Genomic DNA, 17,487 nt, shown 5'->3' with positions numbered 1-17,487 from the left:
AATGTTATATACAATAGAGTAGGATAAAGGAATTGAATGTGACATGATAGAGGGAGGCAGATTGTAGTAGGGAACTCAAGATAAGTCCCTCATTTGAAAAAGTGATTTTGAGCTAATTCTTTAAAAAAATTGTTAATGTTTTATTTTTTTTATTTTTTAGAGAAAGAGAGACAGAAGGCCAGTGAGGGAGGGGTAGAGACAGAGGGAGGCACAGTATCTGAAGCATGCTCCAGGCTCTGAGCTGTCAGCACAGAGCTCAACATGGGGCTTGAGCTTGTGAACCATGAAATCACGGTCTGAGCTGAAGTCAGATGGTTAACAGACTGAGCCACCCAGGTGCCCCTGAGCTAATTCTTGAAGTGGTGAGCTAGTTGGCCGTGGGGGTATTTTGGGAAGGGTCTCAAGCTTAGAGAACAGCCTGTGTAAAGAACTTATATGGTTTTGTATATTTGAGAACAAACAAGAGAGTACTGTGGCCCGAATAGAGAGAGCATGAATATAGAGAATGGTAGGTGATAATTCCAGAGTGGTAACAAGGTCAGGTCATATAAGACATTATAGACAATTTCAAGAACTTTGAAGGATCTTGAAAAAGATCAGATGTATAGATACATTCACATCTGGATGTAAAAAGGATGTTACTTTTTATTCACATTATCTTGTGTTACTGTTATTTTTTGTTTTGAGTTTTTGCTTCATTTAACAGACTTCTATTGAATAAACTGAATCTTAAATTAAGACACATTTCTACCGTATGTTTCTTAATTTTAAAGATTATAGGCAATCACACGTAACAACTGTGGAAGACTTTTTGCAATGTGGAAAATAAGCAGCATTTTATAAGAATGTATTATTACTCAAGAAACTAATGACAGTGTTTACTTCAGAGGAAAAGGATGTGAGGTTGGGAGTTGGAGGTGGAAAAGAGTGTTTGCATGATTATTGCAATTGTTAAAAATAAGTTCAACACATTTTATATGTAAATTATGCTTCAGTGAAGTTGATTGAAAAGAAAACTATATGCATAGTAAGGAAGATGTGTATATGAATGTGTATATAGTCAATGCAGCCAGATCCTACAGTTTTAACAGAGTTTTTATTTTTTAAAAAAGTTATGACTTTTAGTTAGATGATATTACCACATATTTATGAAAACTCAAATATGTTTTTATTAACTCACCTTGCTACCATTATATATAATTTTATAAATATTTTCACATTTACTGAAGTGACCCTGGAGTAGACTGTAGCCACATGTGTAAAATTTAATAAATATATTAATAATATATTTTTTAATTTTATATATTATAAATAATAATATAAATAAATAAAAGTATTTATGGACACATTTTGGATATAACCTTTGATCACAAATCTTTCATTACTTTCTCAAGGTGAAATTTAACAAATGATATTTGATTTTTTCTGTTTTTTTTTTTATTTGTTTTGGCTAGCAATCATGAGGATGTTTAGAACAGTATGTTCAAAAGAGATATAAACCCCCTCCTCCCACACACAGCAAACAAAAATCTTTGATTTCCAAAACTGTAAGTCAGTTGCCGTTATAGTGCTCAAGGTGATAGGAGTTTCAGGACAGCCAGAGTCAATATAATGTGACTTGCTTAATTACAATCACTGCTTTTTAATTTTCCTTCAAAGTTAATAAATTGGCATAATAGCCTTTGTGACCCTTGGTAGAAATTCCCAGTTGTCATATGACCAAAAAATGAAATGGATCTCCAGGATTTTACCAAAGCAAACATTAATTTTATCTCTAAGCAGAGGTTTGATGATGTGATAATCTCCAAAATTGAAAAAGCATTAAGTTTACAAATGGAAATCTATTTTAAAAGTTTGTTTTTTAGGTTGATTCTTTATCATTTGTAACACTTTTGAAACTAGGAATAAGACTCAGAGTATTTTAAAATACTACCCTTCAAACCTATCTAAGTGCTAACACATTCAATGGAAAATAATTATAGCAAACGTTTATGAAAAGCTTACTATGTAACCATGCTAAGTGTTTTATGAATATTATTTAACAGTTTCTAAAATTTTATGATACATACTAATTCCATTTTTGTTATTTTAAAGAAGAAGAAAGAGAGGCCTGGAGAAGTGAAATAACAAGTCCCAGGTTGCACAATAAGACAAGGTGTGAAAACAGTCCAAGATTTTCTGACTCCCGAGCCCAGGCTGATAATCATAGGCTATATTTCCTTTCCTTTTTTTTTCTTTTTTAAATTATTTTAATGTTCATTTATGTCTGAGAGAGAGACAGAGGCACAGCGTGAGCTGGGGAGCGGCAGAGAGAGAGGGAGACACAGAATCCAAAACAGGTTCCAGGCTCTGAGCTGTTAGCACAGAGCCCGACGCGGGGTTTGAAACCACAAACCAAACCATGAGATCATGACCTGAGCTCAAGTCAGATGCTTAACTGACTGAGCTATCCAGGTGCCCCTATATTTTCTTTCAAATGTAGTGTTAAATTAGTTTCTGTCCTTTGTCGGTAGTTTTATTCATAAATATACACACTGGAAACACCTCTTTATGCATGCAAATAATCATCCTTTTGTACAGGACACTTTTTTAACTTCTTATAATGTAGCATCTAAAATATTATTTGATTTTTGTCAGATATTCAGTAAGTCCCAATTTGAAAAATTACAACTGGCATTTCAGTATACCTTTGACATATGAGGTTTTGATTTAATATACACTTCTTTGACTAGCTTGTTCACTTTTTCTAGTAAAATATTAAAATGCCAGGAGAGTTGTATTTAGACAATGATCTAGAGAGTAACAGCACTGAAATATTTATCAAAGGCATGAATGTGATCCGGAGAAGATTATGCCTACAGTTCTTCAGTAAAACACAAATTTGGGTAATAACCATTTTACAAAGAAAAAAATTATATCTTTGGAGACACAACCAAATAAGGTATAAAGGTGAGTTCAAAGTTCATATAAAATGTACCTTTAAAAAAAAATAAGAAGCAAAAGAAAGAAACCCAAACACAAGAAGAAATGTTTTTAATCATTCTTTTATTAACTGATTTGATAAATAAATAATCATTGGATGTTAAATATGTCCTATACTAAACACTTGAGTTACAAAAATAAAAACATACGATTGCTGATTTCAAGTATTTCAGTTCTGCCAGGGAGATGGGTAAAATATAAGCTCTTTAACGATACTCTCTGACAAGTGTTATAATGAATGTGTGTAAAAACTGCGTATGAAAAGGAGGGAGACATTTTGCTTTGGGCAGCAGGGAGAGGATTCTCAAGAAAGTCATTTCTCAGTGGGTCTCACAGCAGACGTTTTTAGAAGGAATTCAAAACAGAAAGAACTTACTGAAAAATATATTTAGGTTTTTTTCCTCAAGTTTACTTTTTATTAACACAATCAGCCTATGAATCTCAAACTATCTAAATACATCCAAATTAAAAATATTGCAATCATTTATGAAGTCACGGTAGTCAAAACATGAACAACTTGTTCAAGTTTCATTTAGGAATGACTATAACACTTCAAGAATATCTTATTTTTCTCTGTGTAGCCTTAGGAAATATCTTATCCTTTGTCTTTCCTTAGAAAAAGAGCCAAGTTGAGTCATTGATATTTGTTATCCCAGTTTATAGATTTGGGGACTGAATTGCAAGAAACAAAATAGCTTATTTGGGGAAAACTAAGGAGTCTCAGAATAGGGTTCACTTCTACCGCTCTCAGTTGGATCTGGAGATTTTTCCCCCACTTTCTTCCCCTTGTTCTCTGCCACTAGCAGGCTTTCTTGTGGTCAACTGACTGTTGTCTTCTGGAATCTGGTTGAGGTTGGTCAATAGAGAGATCAGAAACAGAGAGTATAAAATGAAAATATTTCATTCTCTACTCTTCTTTTATAATGGTTTGCCTCTCTAACTAAAGCTGGCAACCCGTCTCACACAATAAGTGGTCTGTTAGATGATTGCTGTGCATGTTGTTCTTTCCAGATTTGATTGGACACTAATGACATTTTGATACTTCATATTCTTCAAACTCAAGTTAAATATAGTCATCTGTTCTTAAATTAAATATTTCTCAGTTTTAAGTTGCTGATTTACACATTGCCATCCTCTCTAAAGCTAAAGCAACCACAGTTGTTTCTTTGCAACCTGTAACACTTTGTCATCCCTGACCATGGTAGGGGCCAAGTTGTCATTTCTCATAATGATCATTTACCATCCTGTCAGTGAGGCAATCACCTGAGGTGTTTGGGAAGCCTCCTGTTTCCTTGGCTTTTTAATTGTTTGGTTTAACATTTAGCATCTGGGTGTTGGAAATATGTTGTCTGGTTTATAAACTGAATGTTTTTGTATTCTTTTATTGTTTCTGGTGCTTCCAGTAAGGCACCGGAGAAGTTTCAGGATGGAAAATCAGATGATTAGTGATTAAATTCCTGACACAAAATTTCAAGTCTAAGTGGCATTACCAACTTAATTGTCTATCTAGGAGGACACATGTGAGGTTAATATACACTGTGTCAAGAAATGCATTTTCTGAATGAACATGAATTCTTATTTTGAAACATGAGCCTATTTATAGGTTCAAAGTGAAAGTGCTTCAAAATTATGCCATAATGGTACATTACAATATAACACGGTAAAGTGCAATTTATGATGACAAAGCTTCTGCACTGTAAATAAAGATGCTGATTAGGCTTGCAAGGTGCAGTATTTGTGAACTTTTGATAAGAATGTTTTAACACGGAGACGAGAAAGTATAATTTAGTGGATTTCACTTCTCTGTTCCACATGGAACTCTAACCAGTGAAATGAGATGTCTGGAGTCAGCTCAATTCTCAGTTGAATCTATTGTACCTTATTAAAGCAACATACATAATTATAGACTGAGTTTAAGTTGCTTTTTTCCTCTTTCTCTGTGTCAGCAGAAGTAGAGAAGTAAGCTACTAGACTCAGTCAGTATTAAAATTCATAGAAGTTACTGTATATACCAAATAGACTTTTGGTAACAATATAGAAGAACTTTTATTGTCATAGGACAATAGTTTGTTAGCCATCAAAAAAAAACTAATTTTATTTATGTCTAACTATTAAAATTTTATTTTCATTCTTACTGATTCATCAAAGTATGTATTTTGTTCATGCAAAATATGATACTGGATAGAAAAGGGAATCAAAGAAATTACTTTAGTTCCTAACCTGAAGAAGCCTAGATAAAATAATGCAGTACATATACATATGCTAATATTAAAGAAGAATTTCTCTAGTTACTTTAAGTAAGGCAAATTAAAAAAAAAAATTAAAATCAGATCTTAGTTGATCTTGCCCTGAATATTTGAATATCTGGATCTGAATCTATTTGGATCTGAAATGGCATCAAATCCCTTAGTACATCTATGACCTAGGGTTGATTATATAACCTTTCAAGCTTCAGTCCTCATCAGTGAAATGTGGAATGAAGTGGTATTTACTCTATCAGTTGCTATGAAGATTAAAGTTAGGTTTTTTTTTTAATTTTTTTAACGTTTTTATTTATTTTTGAGACAGAGAGAGACAGAGCATGAACGGGGGAGGGACAGAGAGAGAGGGAGACACAGAATCAGAAGCAGGCTCCAGGCTCTGAGCCATCAGCCCAGAGCCCGACACGGGGCTCGAACTCACGGACCGTGAGATCGTGACCTGAGCTGAAGTCGGACGCTCAACCGACTGAGCCACCCAGGCGCCCCTAAAGTTAGGTTTTATACGTGTAATATATATACTTCCTGCACATTGTAAGCATTTGTGAAATGTTAGCTTTTATTGTTTACAACAACAACAACAAAATAGTAAAAGGACGAACTAATGAATGAGTGGATGATTGAATAGATGAATGAATAAAAACTCTCATGAATTTTGACAAAAATAAATTAGGAAGTCCTTCATTTGCAAATACTGCTCTACTCTGCATCTTCTCTACCTTTCTTAAGTAAAACATCAAAACTGTTACCATTTGTCTGGACAAATACAGCTGATCTTAATTGGTCTCTCTGCAGCTCTTTTGTTTTTATCTAATCTAATCTCTACACCAGTAATCTTTAAATAATCTATAAAACTACAAACCGAAAATGATATTAATGTGCTTCAAAACCTGCATGACATACTGTAACTTTCACAACAAAACTCAGATTCACAGCCTTGATCTACCCTATACATTGCCCTTCTCGCCTCTTCATGGGATCCTCTTGTCATGTCTAAGATGCTTAATCTTTGTTCATTTTCTCTTTCCCCTTCCGCTTGGCTTCTACACCTTGTATTCCCTCTGCCCAGAGCCCTTCTTTCTCTTTTTCTCTTTTCCTGTCCTATTGACTCTTCATCATTCCCTTTCTCAGGAAAATCTTCCCAGATCGCACATTAGAGTAGCTATCATTTCATGTTCTCATAACAAACAATCTTTCCTTCATCATTTTGCTTTTAAATATATATATATATATATATATATATGTGTGTGTGTGTGTGTGTGTGTGTATGTATATATATATATATATATATATATATACATATATATATATATACATATATATATACATATATATGTATATATATATATATATTTGTTGAAATTTAAAGTAGATATAAATCTTAAAGCTTGGCTTTTCTAAAAGGAAGGGATGAATCAGTTCAGACTGCTATAACAAAATACCATAGACTGGGCGGCTTAATCCACAGGCATTTATTTCTTAGAGTTCTAGAGGCTGAGAAAGAAAATTAACATATCCATGACCTCTACAAATTTCTTCATTTCCTTTTTTAATCTCTTTCTTTCCATCCCTCCCCTGCCTCACTCTGTCCATGGGAAACACTTGTTTTGTTTTGTTTTGTTTTTTGTCACCATAGATTACTTTGAAATTTTTAGAGTATTTGAGTGATATCTTTATTTCTGGCTGCTTTCACTCGGCATAATTATTCCGAAATCAACCCACATTGTTACATGCATCTAGTTCATCTTCTGTTTTTTTTTTTTTTTCCTCAGTAGCATTACATGTGTTAAGGAAAAGATATATCCATGACACTTGTTAAAACATCAATGAAGTTTCTTTCAGGACTGTCACACAAGATATAAGGGAGTACTGCAATGGAATTTTGTATTGGAAAGAGCAATAATTGTAATGGAAATAATTGTAATGGAAAGAGATGGTAAAAGCTTCCTGAAGGAAAACCTGGGTCCTATAGTTCTTTATGTTCCTTATATAGTTCTGAGAGCTTGATGAGTGTTCACTGGATGTCTGATGATTCTTAAAAAAGATAAATGTTTATTAGTAAACAATCTCATATTTTTGGCTTGGTGATTTTGTTGTATAATATTGAAAACATGCAACTGTTTATATGAACTGAACGGTTAGTAAATAGAAATATACTTAAAATATTAAATAAATACATTGTAAAAGCTAAGAATGATTAAAACATTTAAAATAAACTGTTAAGAATTTTATAAAAATACATTCAGTAAAATGCATTTTTATCTGATTTTCATTGATTAAAGCTATCTACTCTTAATTTAAAAAATTTTTTTTTGAAGTAAAAGTGGATGTAGTTCTAGGAATGCCTATATCTTCATTTAAAAAATATATTTAAATTTATTTCAGGTGATTGTCAAATCCGGGCCAGGAACTTTCCTCAGTTTGGCTGTTTATGACAATTATATCTTCTGGTCAGACTGGGGAAGAAGAGCTATTCTGCGTTCCAACAAGTATACAGGAGGAGATACAAAAATTCTTCGTTCTGATATTCCACACCAACCAATGGGAATCATAGCTGTTGCCAATGACACTAACAGCTGTAAGTTACACTAGACACTAAATGTATTTCTTAATTATATAATCTCTTGAAAAATCATCTATGTGTTCTAGTAATACTTGGCTGAATTTTGTTTTCTTAGAGTTCCTGGGATAGTGTTCAGGATTTGACCATGCAGTACAATAAAATCATCTGAAAGGTTTAAGATACCTTCTGTAGTTCTGAATTTATCACCAAAGGAACAAGTCCTTTTTAATTACTTGTTTCTGGAATTTTATTCTCTCTCACTGCCTATCTCTGAACATTCAAATCAAATTGTTTCCTTGAAAATAATACTTCTTAATAAATAAGCTTTACATCTGGGCTTAAAAGTTCTTTAATCACTGGAACACCTACAAAAATTGCAGCTTGAAGTGTCAATGTGGTTTTTAATGATTCTAGTTCATGTGATGCCATGGCTTCCTTGACAAATGTTGTAGAAGATGTAGTGATTTATGTTACATGTTTTTTAAAAGTTCTTATTGCTTGTGATGTTTGGATTTTCAAAAGTCCTGAATCTTTCTTATTTTTATCTTTGAGAGATGGGTGCAGTCTAACAGTTTACTATTAATCTCTATCTAACAGAATAGAAATTCAATATAAAATGTTACCAATAAAGCTTCTTTATTGCAGGTGAACTTTCTCCATGTTCATTATTAAATGGAGGTTGCCATGACCTGTGCCTTTTAACTCCTAATGGGAGAGTGAATTGTTCCTGCAGGGGGGATCGCATATTGCTAGATGACAACAGATGTGTGAGTAAGTAAAGAGTATTGAAATGTGATATGACATAACTACTCAAAAAGCACACACAGACATATTGAAATTGTTTCAGTATTCATGAAGTTGTACTTTCCTCCAATATTAAAGGCCCAGTTGGCATATCTCTCTATCCTAAAAAGAACTCGATTCACCATTCTACTTAGTTGTAACACCATATGATAGATAATGATAATCCAAACAGCGGCAAATGGTGTGTTCCCCCCATTGTGGGCTGGAAGGGGTTGGATTAGAGAAATAACCTGCGTACATAATCATCTGCAAACTTGTGGTTACGACTTTGAAAATTAAGTCAATAGCAAAATTAATAAAGCTGAAACAAACCAGTATATAGGCAGTAGATCAGAAGCCTTGTAGTGAAACTACTCACAGTCCGTCACAGTATGTAAATGAGAGAGAATGGCTCATGCAGCTTATTTGTAATCATTTCCAAACGGTTAATTAAGAATGTAACATTGCAGCCTTGCATGATGTTTATACCTCCCAAAAGGCATTGCAATCTTTAATTAGTACCATTACAGTATACACTTATTAACAGCTAAGTTTTCAAACTGTTTCCAAAATAAATAAGGTTCAAGTGTTCCAATACTGCCATGAGAAATTAGCCAGCGACATAAAGAATGTTAATTCATCTTTAACATTAAGACTGTTGTGTATAACAAAGACAAAAGATAAACATTTTGCTGGAAATTGGTGAACTCACTCTCAGGATGTGGTGATTGTTTGCTTTTTTTTTCTCTCATCATCTATTTCTTCATCTTCTACCTTTTCATCTTAGAAAACCAGTGGAGCTGGATATGCTCCATTGCATCAGATGGTATAAGTAGGTTTCATCTTTGTATTTGGTCCTTATTTACCAGGAGGATCTTCTCTTTTCTCTGTCATGTACTTTAATGCAAGCACTTTCACATCGTTTTCTTTACCTTGAAAACTATCGCACCTCATACAAGAACACAGACATACCTTTTCACTTTGCACACTGGTACCACAACCCAAAGGGCACCTTTTAGCCAAAGAAGTAAAAGACTTTCATTTAAGACTGTGCCAAAGCAAACGAGGGAATGATGCAGTTGGTCAGTGAACTTTAAATGAAGACAATTTTAATAATTCGGGCCACAAGTTCCTGTATTTCTTAGTAACCCAACAATTCCTTGAATTGTTCAGGCAATTGCTTAAACTCTCTTTCAGTTTGCTTTTGTGGTTTCAGCTGTAATGGTCTGGATCTGATGCCATCTGTAAGCCTGGAGTGCTAGCCATGCATTAGAATCATTCATGTTTCTTTCACAGGTCAATACAGGCCAGTAGAAAAGCAATGCCTTTAGTCGAAACAGCAAGGCTTATTTGTATACAGTGGATGCCTGTGCTCGCTGCAAAATAGATTAGATACATCTGTCCCTACTAAGCCACCTGCTTCTCTCTATTGATGAGAGGGAATGAATCAGAAATAAAACTGTCTTTTAAACAAGCACAGTTGTATTCACATGCAACTATAGAGTGATGATGGATTCCTCAGAGCCGACAGACCTTTATAGAAGCATCCTGTATCCATGGTGCATTCATATTGAAATCCTGTGGTCCAGCAGAGAGATTGGAAAGTAACTTCTTGTCAAATCCATCTTTGGGAAATGAGGATATTTCTGGCATATCTATGTCCACATCTGAATTAGTTCACCCAGAGCAGTTCATGAATGTTAATGGCAGTGTTGAAGGGGTGAAAGGCCATTTACTAACACCTCCCTCGGGGTATGGGAGGGAAAACCATGTGTTGGCATAATTCTTGACAGAAAGATTAGGCAGTTCCATTTTATACAACATTCCTAACCTTATCAACACCCGCAACAGAAATAAGAATAGCAAATATAATTAAAGTAATTACCTTGTAAGAGAATTAGAGGACAGATGAACCACATTTTTGTTTCTGCAAAGAAGCATAAAACACTCAATACTATTTCATATGAACTTACCTAAGCAAGAATTGTGCTTATATAAGATTTGATTTTACCTAATAAAAATATTTTTTGTTGTGAATATTTTTCCCCCTCAAAGGCATAATGATTATAAAAACAAAATTTGCATTTTCAATCATAACAGTTTGTTTTCACTGGAAGTGGGAAGTTAAATAGGATGTGTTGAAAGTAGAATAAGTTGGGAATGTCAATAGCCTCTCAGTAAGTGAATTTTGTTCACCTCATGCTCTATTGTGATCATGTGCAGTAATGTCAGCACCCTTCTTAACACTTGTTCGTTTATTTTTTGAAATGTTTATTTATGTTTGAGAGAGACAGCGTGAGTGGGGGAGAGGCAAAGAGATAGGACAGAGGATCCGAACCAAGCTCTGTGCTGACAGCAGTGCGGAGCTCACGCTCATTAACCATGAGATCATGACCTGAGCTAAAGTCAGACACTTAACTGAGCCACCCCGACGCTCCAGCTCTTCTTTCTTTAAAGTTAATGATATTTTAGATTTTTTAATTCTTTGTTACTTTCTCTAAGATGACTTTCCACCTTAGCTAATGAACACTGAAATTTAGACTGCACCAAGAAAACAAAATATTTTTAGAATATGAAAAAAAAATTACCGATGAGAGTTCAATTAAAAGTCATAGGTAGGTAGATTGATAATCTGTGAAAATGAGATAATTTCTAGAAATAATAAAGAAAACACTGGAAACTTCAAGTAGTAATAGTGGCTGGAATATTTCTGAAATATAGCTTTAAAAAGAAATTGGTAGTAAATTATAAAATTGAGCTCTGTTTTCTGCATTAGTGGAGATAAATGAATTCCAGTTACCTCCAACATAATTAACATGACTAGATTTTGCTGTACAATTATTCAACAAGCAATGGAGTGAGTACAAGGAAGCAAACAACACAAGGGATGCAACCAAAACGTTAGATTCCAAGTGTTTGCTGGCAAATCTATTATTTAAGAATAAAAATAAGTCCATTTTCCCCAGGAAAGCTCTTTCTACAACAGGGGTTACACACTGGTGTTCCAGGAATGAAACAATGAAACCTAGCTGTAGAAAGATGTTTTTGGTTTTTGTTTGTTTGCTCATACTTTGTTGCTGTGGGTCTTTGCTCACAGATTGGGCAAGCCACATAAAAACTCAGGCTTTTATTTATTTGTTTTAATTTTTTTTATTTTTTAAGTTTATTTATTCTTGAGAGAGAGAGACAGAGCATGAACAGGGGAGGAAAAGAAAAGGAGGGGGAGACACAGAATTCAGAATTCGAAGCAGGCTCCAGGCTCTGAGCTGTCAGCACAGAACCCGACACAGGGCTCAAACCTACAAACCGCAAGATCATGACCTGAGCCAAAGCCAGACGCTTAACCAACTGAGCCACCCAGGCGCCCCAGAAACTCTGGCTTTTAATTTCTTAGTAAAATCTTGAGATTTAGAAGTGAGACAATATGGTGGTGGTCACTTGGAGCCCATAAATTCTGGTTCACATGCTTTTCAGTTTATCAGGCTCTTCTGCCAGTTTAATCCATGGTTTCCTGTGCATTTCAAGGAGCAGGTGCTGGCCGTGTGTATCAGTTCTGCTCCCTGGTACCTCCCACAATGCACAGAACAAGAGGCTGAGGAGAATCTTTTTAGCAGTTTCAGTACATCTGAATGACAAAAGCTGCTAAAAGGTAGTTGGAGAGGAATATAGGTTGGAGGTAGATTTAAATGAGATGAATCAAGTCAAGCATTACCAAAAAAAAAAAAAAAAAAAAAAACACACTGTCCCTGAAACTGTGCTAATATTGAGTGTCAACTACACTCAAGTGTAAATAAATAAACAAACACAAGAGAAGTCTATGTCTGGAAAATGTCAATGTATCGAAGAGTATATAATAGGTTCCAATAAGAAAACACACACACTCACACTCACACACACACACACACACACACACACACTCTCAATATGTGCAGAGCCCATTTAACTGGTTCTTTTTTTTACAATTTCTTTTTAAGGTGGACTGTTAAGCAATATGCACAAATATAGTTACCCAAATTTAAGTCCATCCTTCTTTCCATACATATATAGTCACAAAATAATTAGCAAAATATACAAATAGGTATAAAAGAAAAATGAAGTGAGGCAAGTCCCAAAAGTTTTAGAAAGGGAAGGTAAAAACAGCAAACATTACGTTTATTATTGAGTAAAAACCTTGACTTTTTCCCTTTCAGCAAAAAATTCCTCTTGCAACATGTATTCAGAGTTTGAGTGTGGAAATGGAGAGTGTATCGACTACCAGCTCACCTGTGATGGCATTCCTCACTGTAAGGATAAGTCAGATGAGAAACTACTCTACTGTGGTAGGTGTCCCATGTATGATGTCCTTGTTTCAGAGAGCAGTTTGTAATTATTTTTGTAGTTTTTGGTTTGATTATCTCCATTTAGTTCATAGGTATGATTTCCTGAATGTCTGTAATAATATGCAGGTCTAAGGCATAGATTTGGCTTTGTTCTTGTTCAAACGGGGCTCCTTATTTCCTATTCGGTACTCATGATACTCAGTGAAGAATTTCCCCATGGCTTTCTGCCTACAAAGTACAAATTTAAGAGCCTTTCTTTTTGGCTGTCTAGTTATTCATCATGTAGGAGTAAGTTTTAGGGTTACATTCCTAAAGTGTAAGTCAGAAATATTAGTTATTGGTAGATATTGTAAGTTTATTCTGCAGTAAAGTTTCACCATCGGTCAGCACATTGTTGAGTTGGTATCAAAGTGTCATCCTTATTTTTGCCTCCTGGATTGGCCCAGGGCTAGTGTCTTTGGGTACAAGGGCTTATTGCCTTAGCTATCCTCCCCATCAAGCAGGGAGTTCTTCCAGCTGTACCTCTGTAGGTGACACCAAGTGATGGTCAACCTTTTGTTCTCTCTTGAGGGTAGAGATTGGCTTTTTGAGCCCAGCAAGCAACTGGTGTTTACCTTCATCACAATATTTTTCCTGGAAATTTGTGTATGTGTAATCATTAATAGTTATTGTAGCATTGTTCCAGCTTATTTCCAAAATGGTTTGATTTATTTTTGCACTGCAGTATAAGAGTGTTGATATTGTATGCTCTGTAAGATTCAGGAATATATATCTGGAATTTGGTTTCTACTTTTCTCCTTTGTTCTATCACCTGGATAATAATTATACCTAAATGATCAAAGAGTGGTTAAAATAAGAGGAAGATAGAGTTTGGGCAATTCACAGGCAGTTCTCTCTTTTATGTTGCAGAATCACACTCTCCGTTAAAATGATAGTCAGATGTAATTTGTCCATGATTGATCTGTAACTGAAATCTTAGTGAATTTACCTCAACTGGCATATTTACTTGAATGAATGGTTATATTCTATACACTATAAAAATATTAAACTGTATAAAAATATAATAATCAGCTTGCAATTTGTATTTATTATGAATTGTCTTGAGAATATATTTCACATTATTTTTATCTCCTAAAAATATTCGTGTGAGCAGTGGTTGGCAAACTTTATCTGGAAAGGTTTAGTTAGTTAAGTAATGTAGGGTTTGTGGGCCAAAAGTGCTCTCTGTGAATTATCCTTTATTTAAAAAACTTTTTTTAAACTTTTTAAAAATATAAACACCATTCTTAGAGCCAGAGCTATACAAAACAGGCTCACAGGCTGCATTTGGCCTGTGGGACACCCCTGTAGATGTAGATTTTAGGCTTTGGAGTTACACCTGAGGTTGCATTTATGTTCCTAAACCTACTAGTGTATGACTAGTAGGAGCAAGAGTACTTCTCTGTATTTTTATTTCTCACTACAAGACAAACCTAGTTTGAATGTTGATTCAGAACACTAAATAAACAAAAGTATATGTACATTTGCTCAATATAGAGCCTGGCACAAAATTAGTGTTCAGTAAATGGCAGTTATTATTATTGTAAGTGGTACCTTCTGCCCCAAATCAGAAAATACAGGAGACCCTCTTTTTTTTTTTTTAATTTTTTAAAGGTTTATTCATTTGTCAGAGACAGAGAGAGGCAGAGCATGAGGGGGGAGGGGCAGAGAGAGAGGGAGACACAGAATCTGAAGCAGGCTCCAGGCTCTGAGCTGTCAGCACAGAGCCCAACACAGGGCTCGAACTCACAGACCTTGAGATCATGACCTGAACTGAAGTCGGACACTTAACCGACTGAGACACCCAGGTGCCCCAGGAAACTCTCTTTAAGGTAAATACATTTAGAAAGCAATTATTATTATTCTTAGAAAATTTGGTAGACATTTTTCAATGTTTTTTTAAGTTTATTTATTTATTTTGAGAGAGAGAGAGAGAGAGCGAGCATGTGCATGCACACAAGTCGGGGAGGGGCTGAGAAAGATGGGGAGAGAGAATCCCAAGCAGGCTCCACACTATCAGCACAGAGCTCCATGCGGGGCTCGAACTCACTAACAGTGAGATCACGACCTGAGCCGAAATCAAAAGTCAGATGTTTAACCGACTGAGCCACTCAGATAATTTTTAAGGGAATTTATGGATATTTAGGTAACTCTCTGATTCACTGATTCAGGGATACATGTTTTGCCACTTTTTTTTCTTGTTATAAAATCCTTACAGCATGCAGAAGAGATAGGAGATAGGTATTGAGAGTGTCTTTATGACTTTTGAGGTAGAGACTGATTTCTTGAGAAAGTTTAGTATGTTTATTTCCATGCTAGTGGACACAAATATAAGAAGCAATAATGTGAGTATAATTTGAAGAGGTCTCCAAGTATGAACACTGAAGTTAAAATACTTAGTCAAAAAGGTCTTTACTGAATATACCACTTGATAACGCATGAATATGCAAAGCTCTAATCTAGAGCTTTGATCCTGCACAGCACTTGTTTCATAGATACATGATCCAATTGTTATGAATGAGATCTCATCAGTGATTTTCTTTGTTTTAAAAATATCTCTGTAAGACATCCAGTTCTGTTTCTATTTTCATTTATAAGAAAACAGAAGCTGTCGACGAGGTTTCAAGCCCTGCTACAATCGTCGTTGCATTACGCATGGCAAGTTATGTGATGGTGAAAATGACTGTGGGGACAACTCTGATGAATTAGACTGTAAAGGTAAATATGTGCTGCTTCAGCCTAGGAATGTTATGATGCTGTTTCCTGAAATTTTCCACAGTGTGTCCCTGACAGCACAGTGGTTTCACCCTTTTGGTATATAGCACCTGCTAGCATATATGGACCACATTTTAGTAGATGCTGTTGGAGGGGAGTTATTAGAATTCATTGAAAATTATGACTTTATTCTCTATTCTGATTTTTATCCCTTCACTCACTTCAAAACTCGTGTCATTTCTTACATCTTCAGTTCTACCTCCTTGTTTATTGGACATTTCTACAAGAATGTGTAATACTGAATGTACTGCTCCAGAAATGCTCTCCTTCATTTCTCAATTCTCTGTTTTTCACATGAGTGTGTTTCATCATTTTCCTAACAACCAGACAGGAAAACTTGGATTCCTCTTTCCTCCATACTTTATCACCCACATGCCCATGCATCAATAAATCATCCAATTCTTTGAAATATCTTCCCTTTCAATCTACCTTGAGCCTGAATTAACACAGCGTTCCGTATGTATGTATGTATGTATGTATGTATGTATGTATTTAATATTGAGAGAGAGGGGGAGGGGGAGAGGGAGAGAGAATCCCAAGCACTCTCCACATTGAGTATAGATATATCCCATGACCCTGGGATCTTTACCTGAGCTGAAACAAAGAGTCAGAAACTCAATTGACTGAGCCACCCAGACACCCCAACACAGCAGTCCTTTAACTTGTCTCCCTGCCTATACTCTTTCCAGTTAATGCAAATGTTGTTAGTCATGCTATAATGTTTTATTGAACTTGTTCTTACAGTGATTCCTGGGACAGATCAGCAAACCAGACTACCTGGGACAAAACCTTAGCCCCAATCCCAATACTGACTCTGTCTTTGGATAAAATACTTAACCAATCTGTGCCTTAGTTTCCCAAGCTATAAGAAAAGAGGCAATAATTAAATGAGTATATTAAAAACTCAGAACAGAACTTGGCATATAGTAAATGCTATATAAGGATTCACCTTGTATTTTTAATCATAGACATGATAAAGAATCACAAATGGAGTCCTGGTGTTTACAGAATAAACAACAAATGTTTTAGTCTGACATTTAAGGCCTCCTAAAATCTGAACCCAAAAGAATTTTCTAAACCAATTTTCCTTTAAAAATCTTCATTCACTGAACACATTTCATTGTGTACAATGCATTAAGGATGAAGACATAAAATTAATAAGTCATCTGCCTGTTCTTAAGGAGTTCAAACTGCAAGTGAAAGATAGTAATTTACAGATGAAGATTTATATCAAGTACTATAATTGCACATATAAGAATACCAATTTTTTCTTGGGGGAGTGGGTTGGAATAAGGTATAAATAAGGTGGAATGATCAAAATAGAAGGTAATTCCAAGTAGGGAGACTAATATTGAAAGCTGCAAATAATTTGATATGGTCAGAGCTTGATTGCATACTGGCAAGTGGTTTAGAAAAAATGAGACAAATTAGAGGAAGGAGCCATGACTTGAAGATATTTTTGACCCATTTTAAGGAACATAAACTTCACCTTGTAGTCACCAGAAAGTCAGTGAAGGTTTAAAGGAAGCCCAATATAATCAAATTTATATTTAAAAAAAAAAGAGGAAAAAAAAAACACTTTGATTGTGAAAATGAAAACTATAATACTGACATCAGAAAGATAAAACAGGAGGCTATCACAGCAGCCAAATATGAGAATAAAGAGGAGAGAGACAGATACAACAAATTTTAAAAGGTTTATCTCGGGTAATAATCCCAGAGAAAACATAGGAAAGAATAGATGAGTTTTGTGAGCTTTTTTTTTTGT

General features: G+C 34.9%; 1 protein-coding gene across 4 annotated transcripts in view; it reads left to right on the top strand.

The window, feature by feature from the left end:
* LRP1B (LDL receptor related protein 1B) overlaps nucleotides 1–17,487 on the top strand; it is a 1,910,230-nt gene that overhangs the window by 1,589,739 nt on the left and 303,004 nt on the right. For all 4 annotated transcript variants that reach the window (XM_045479681.1, XM_045479680.1, XM_045479683.1 and 1 more), the window contains exons 44-47: nucleotides 7,626–7,818; nucleotides 8,449–8,574; nucleotides 12,777–12,905; nucleotides 15,543–15,662. In XM_045479681.1, coding sequence (XP_045335637.1) covers nucleotides 7,626–7,818; nucleotides 8,449–8,574; nucleotides 12,777–12,905; nucleotides 15,543–15,662 — 568 coding nt within the window. The remainder of the gene's footprint in view (nucleotides 1–7,625; nucleotides 7,819–8,448; nucleotides 8,575–12,776; nucleotides 12,906–15,542; nucleotides 15,663–17,487) is intronic.

This window comes from Leopardus geoffroyi, chromosome C1, assembly GCF_018350155.1.
Source record: "Leopardus geoffroyi isolate Oge1 chromosome C1, O.geoffroyi_Oge1_pat1.0, whole genome shotgun sequence".
Lineage (NCBI taxonomy): Eukaryota > Metazoa > Chordata > Mammalia > Carnivora > Felidae > Leopardus > Leopardus geoffroyi.
Note: the sequence above shows the minus strand (reverse complement) of the source record. Positions and strands in the feature narration are given on the sequence as shown.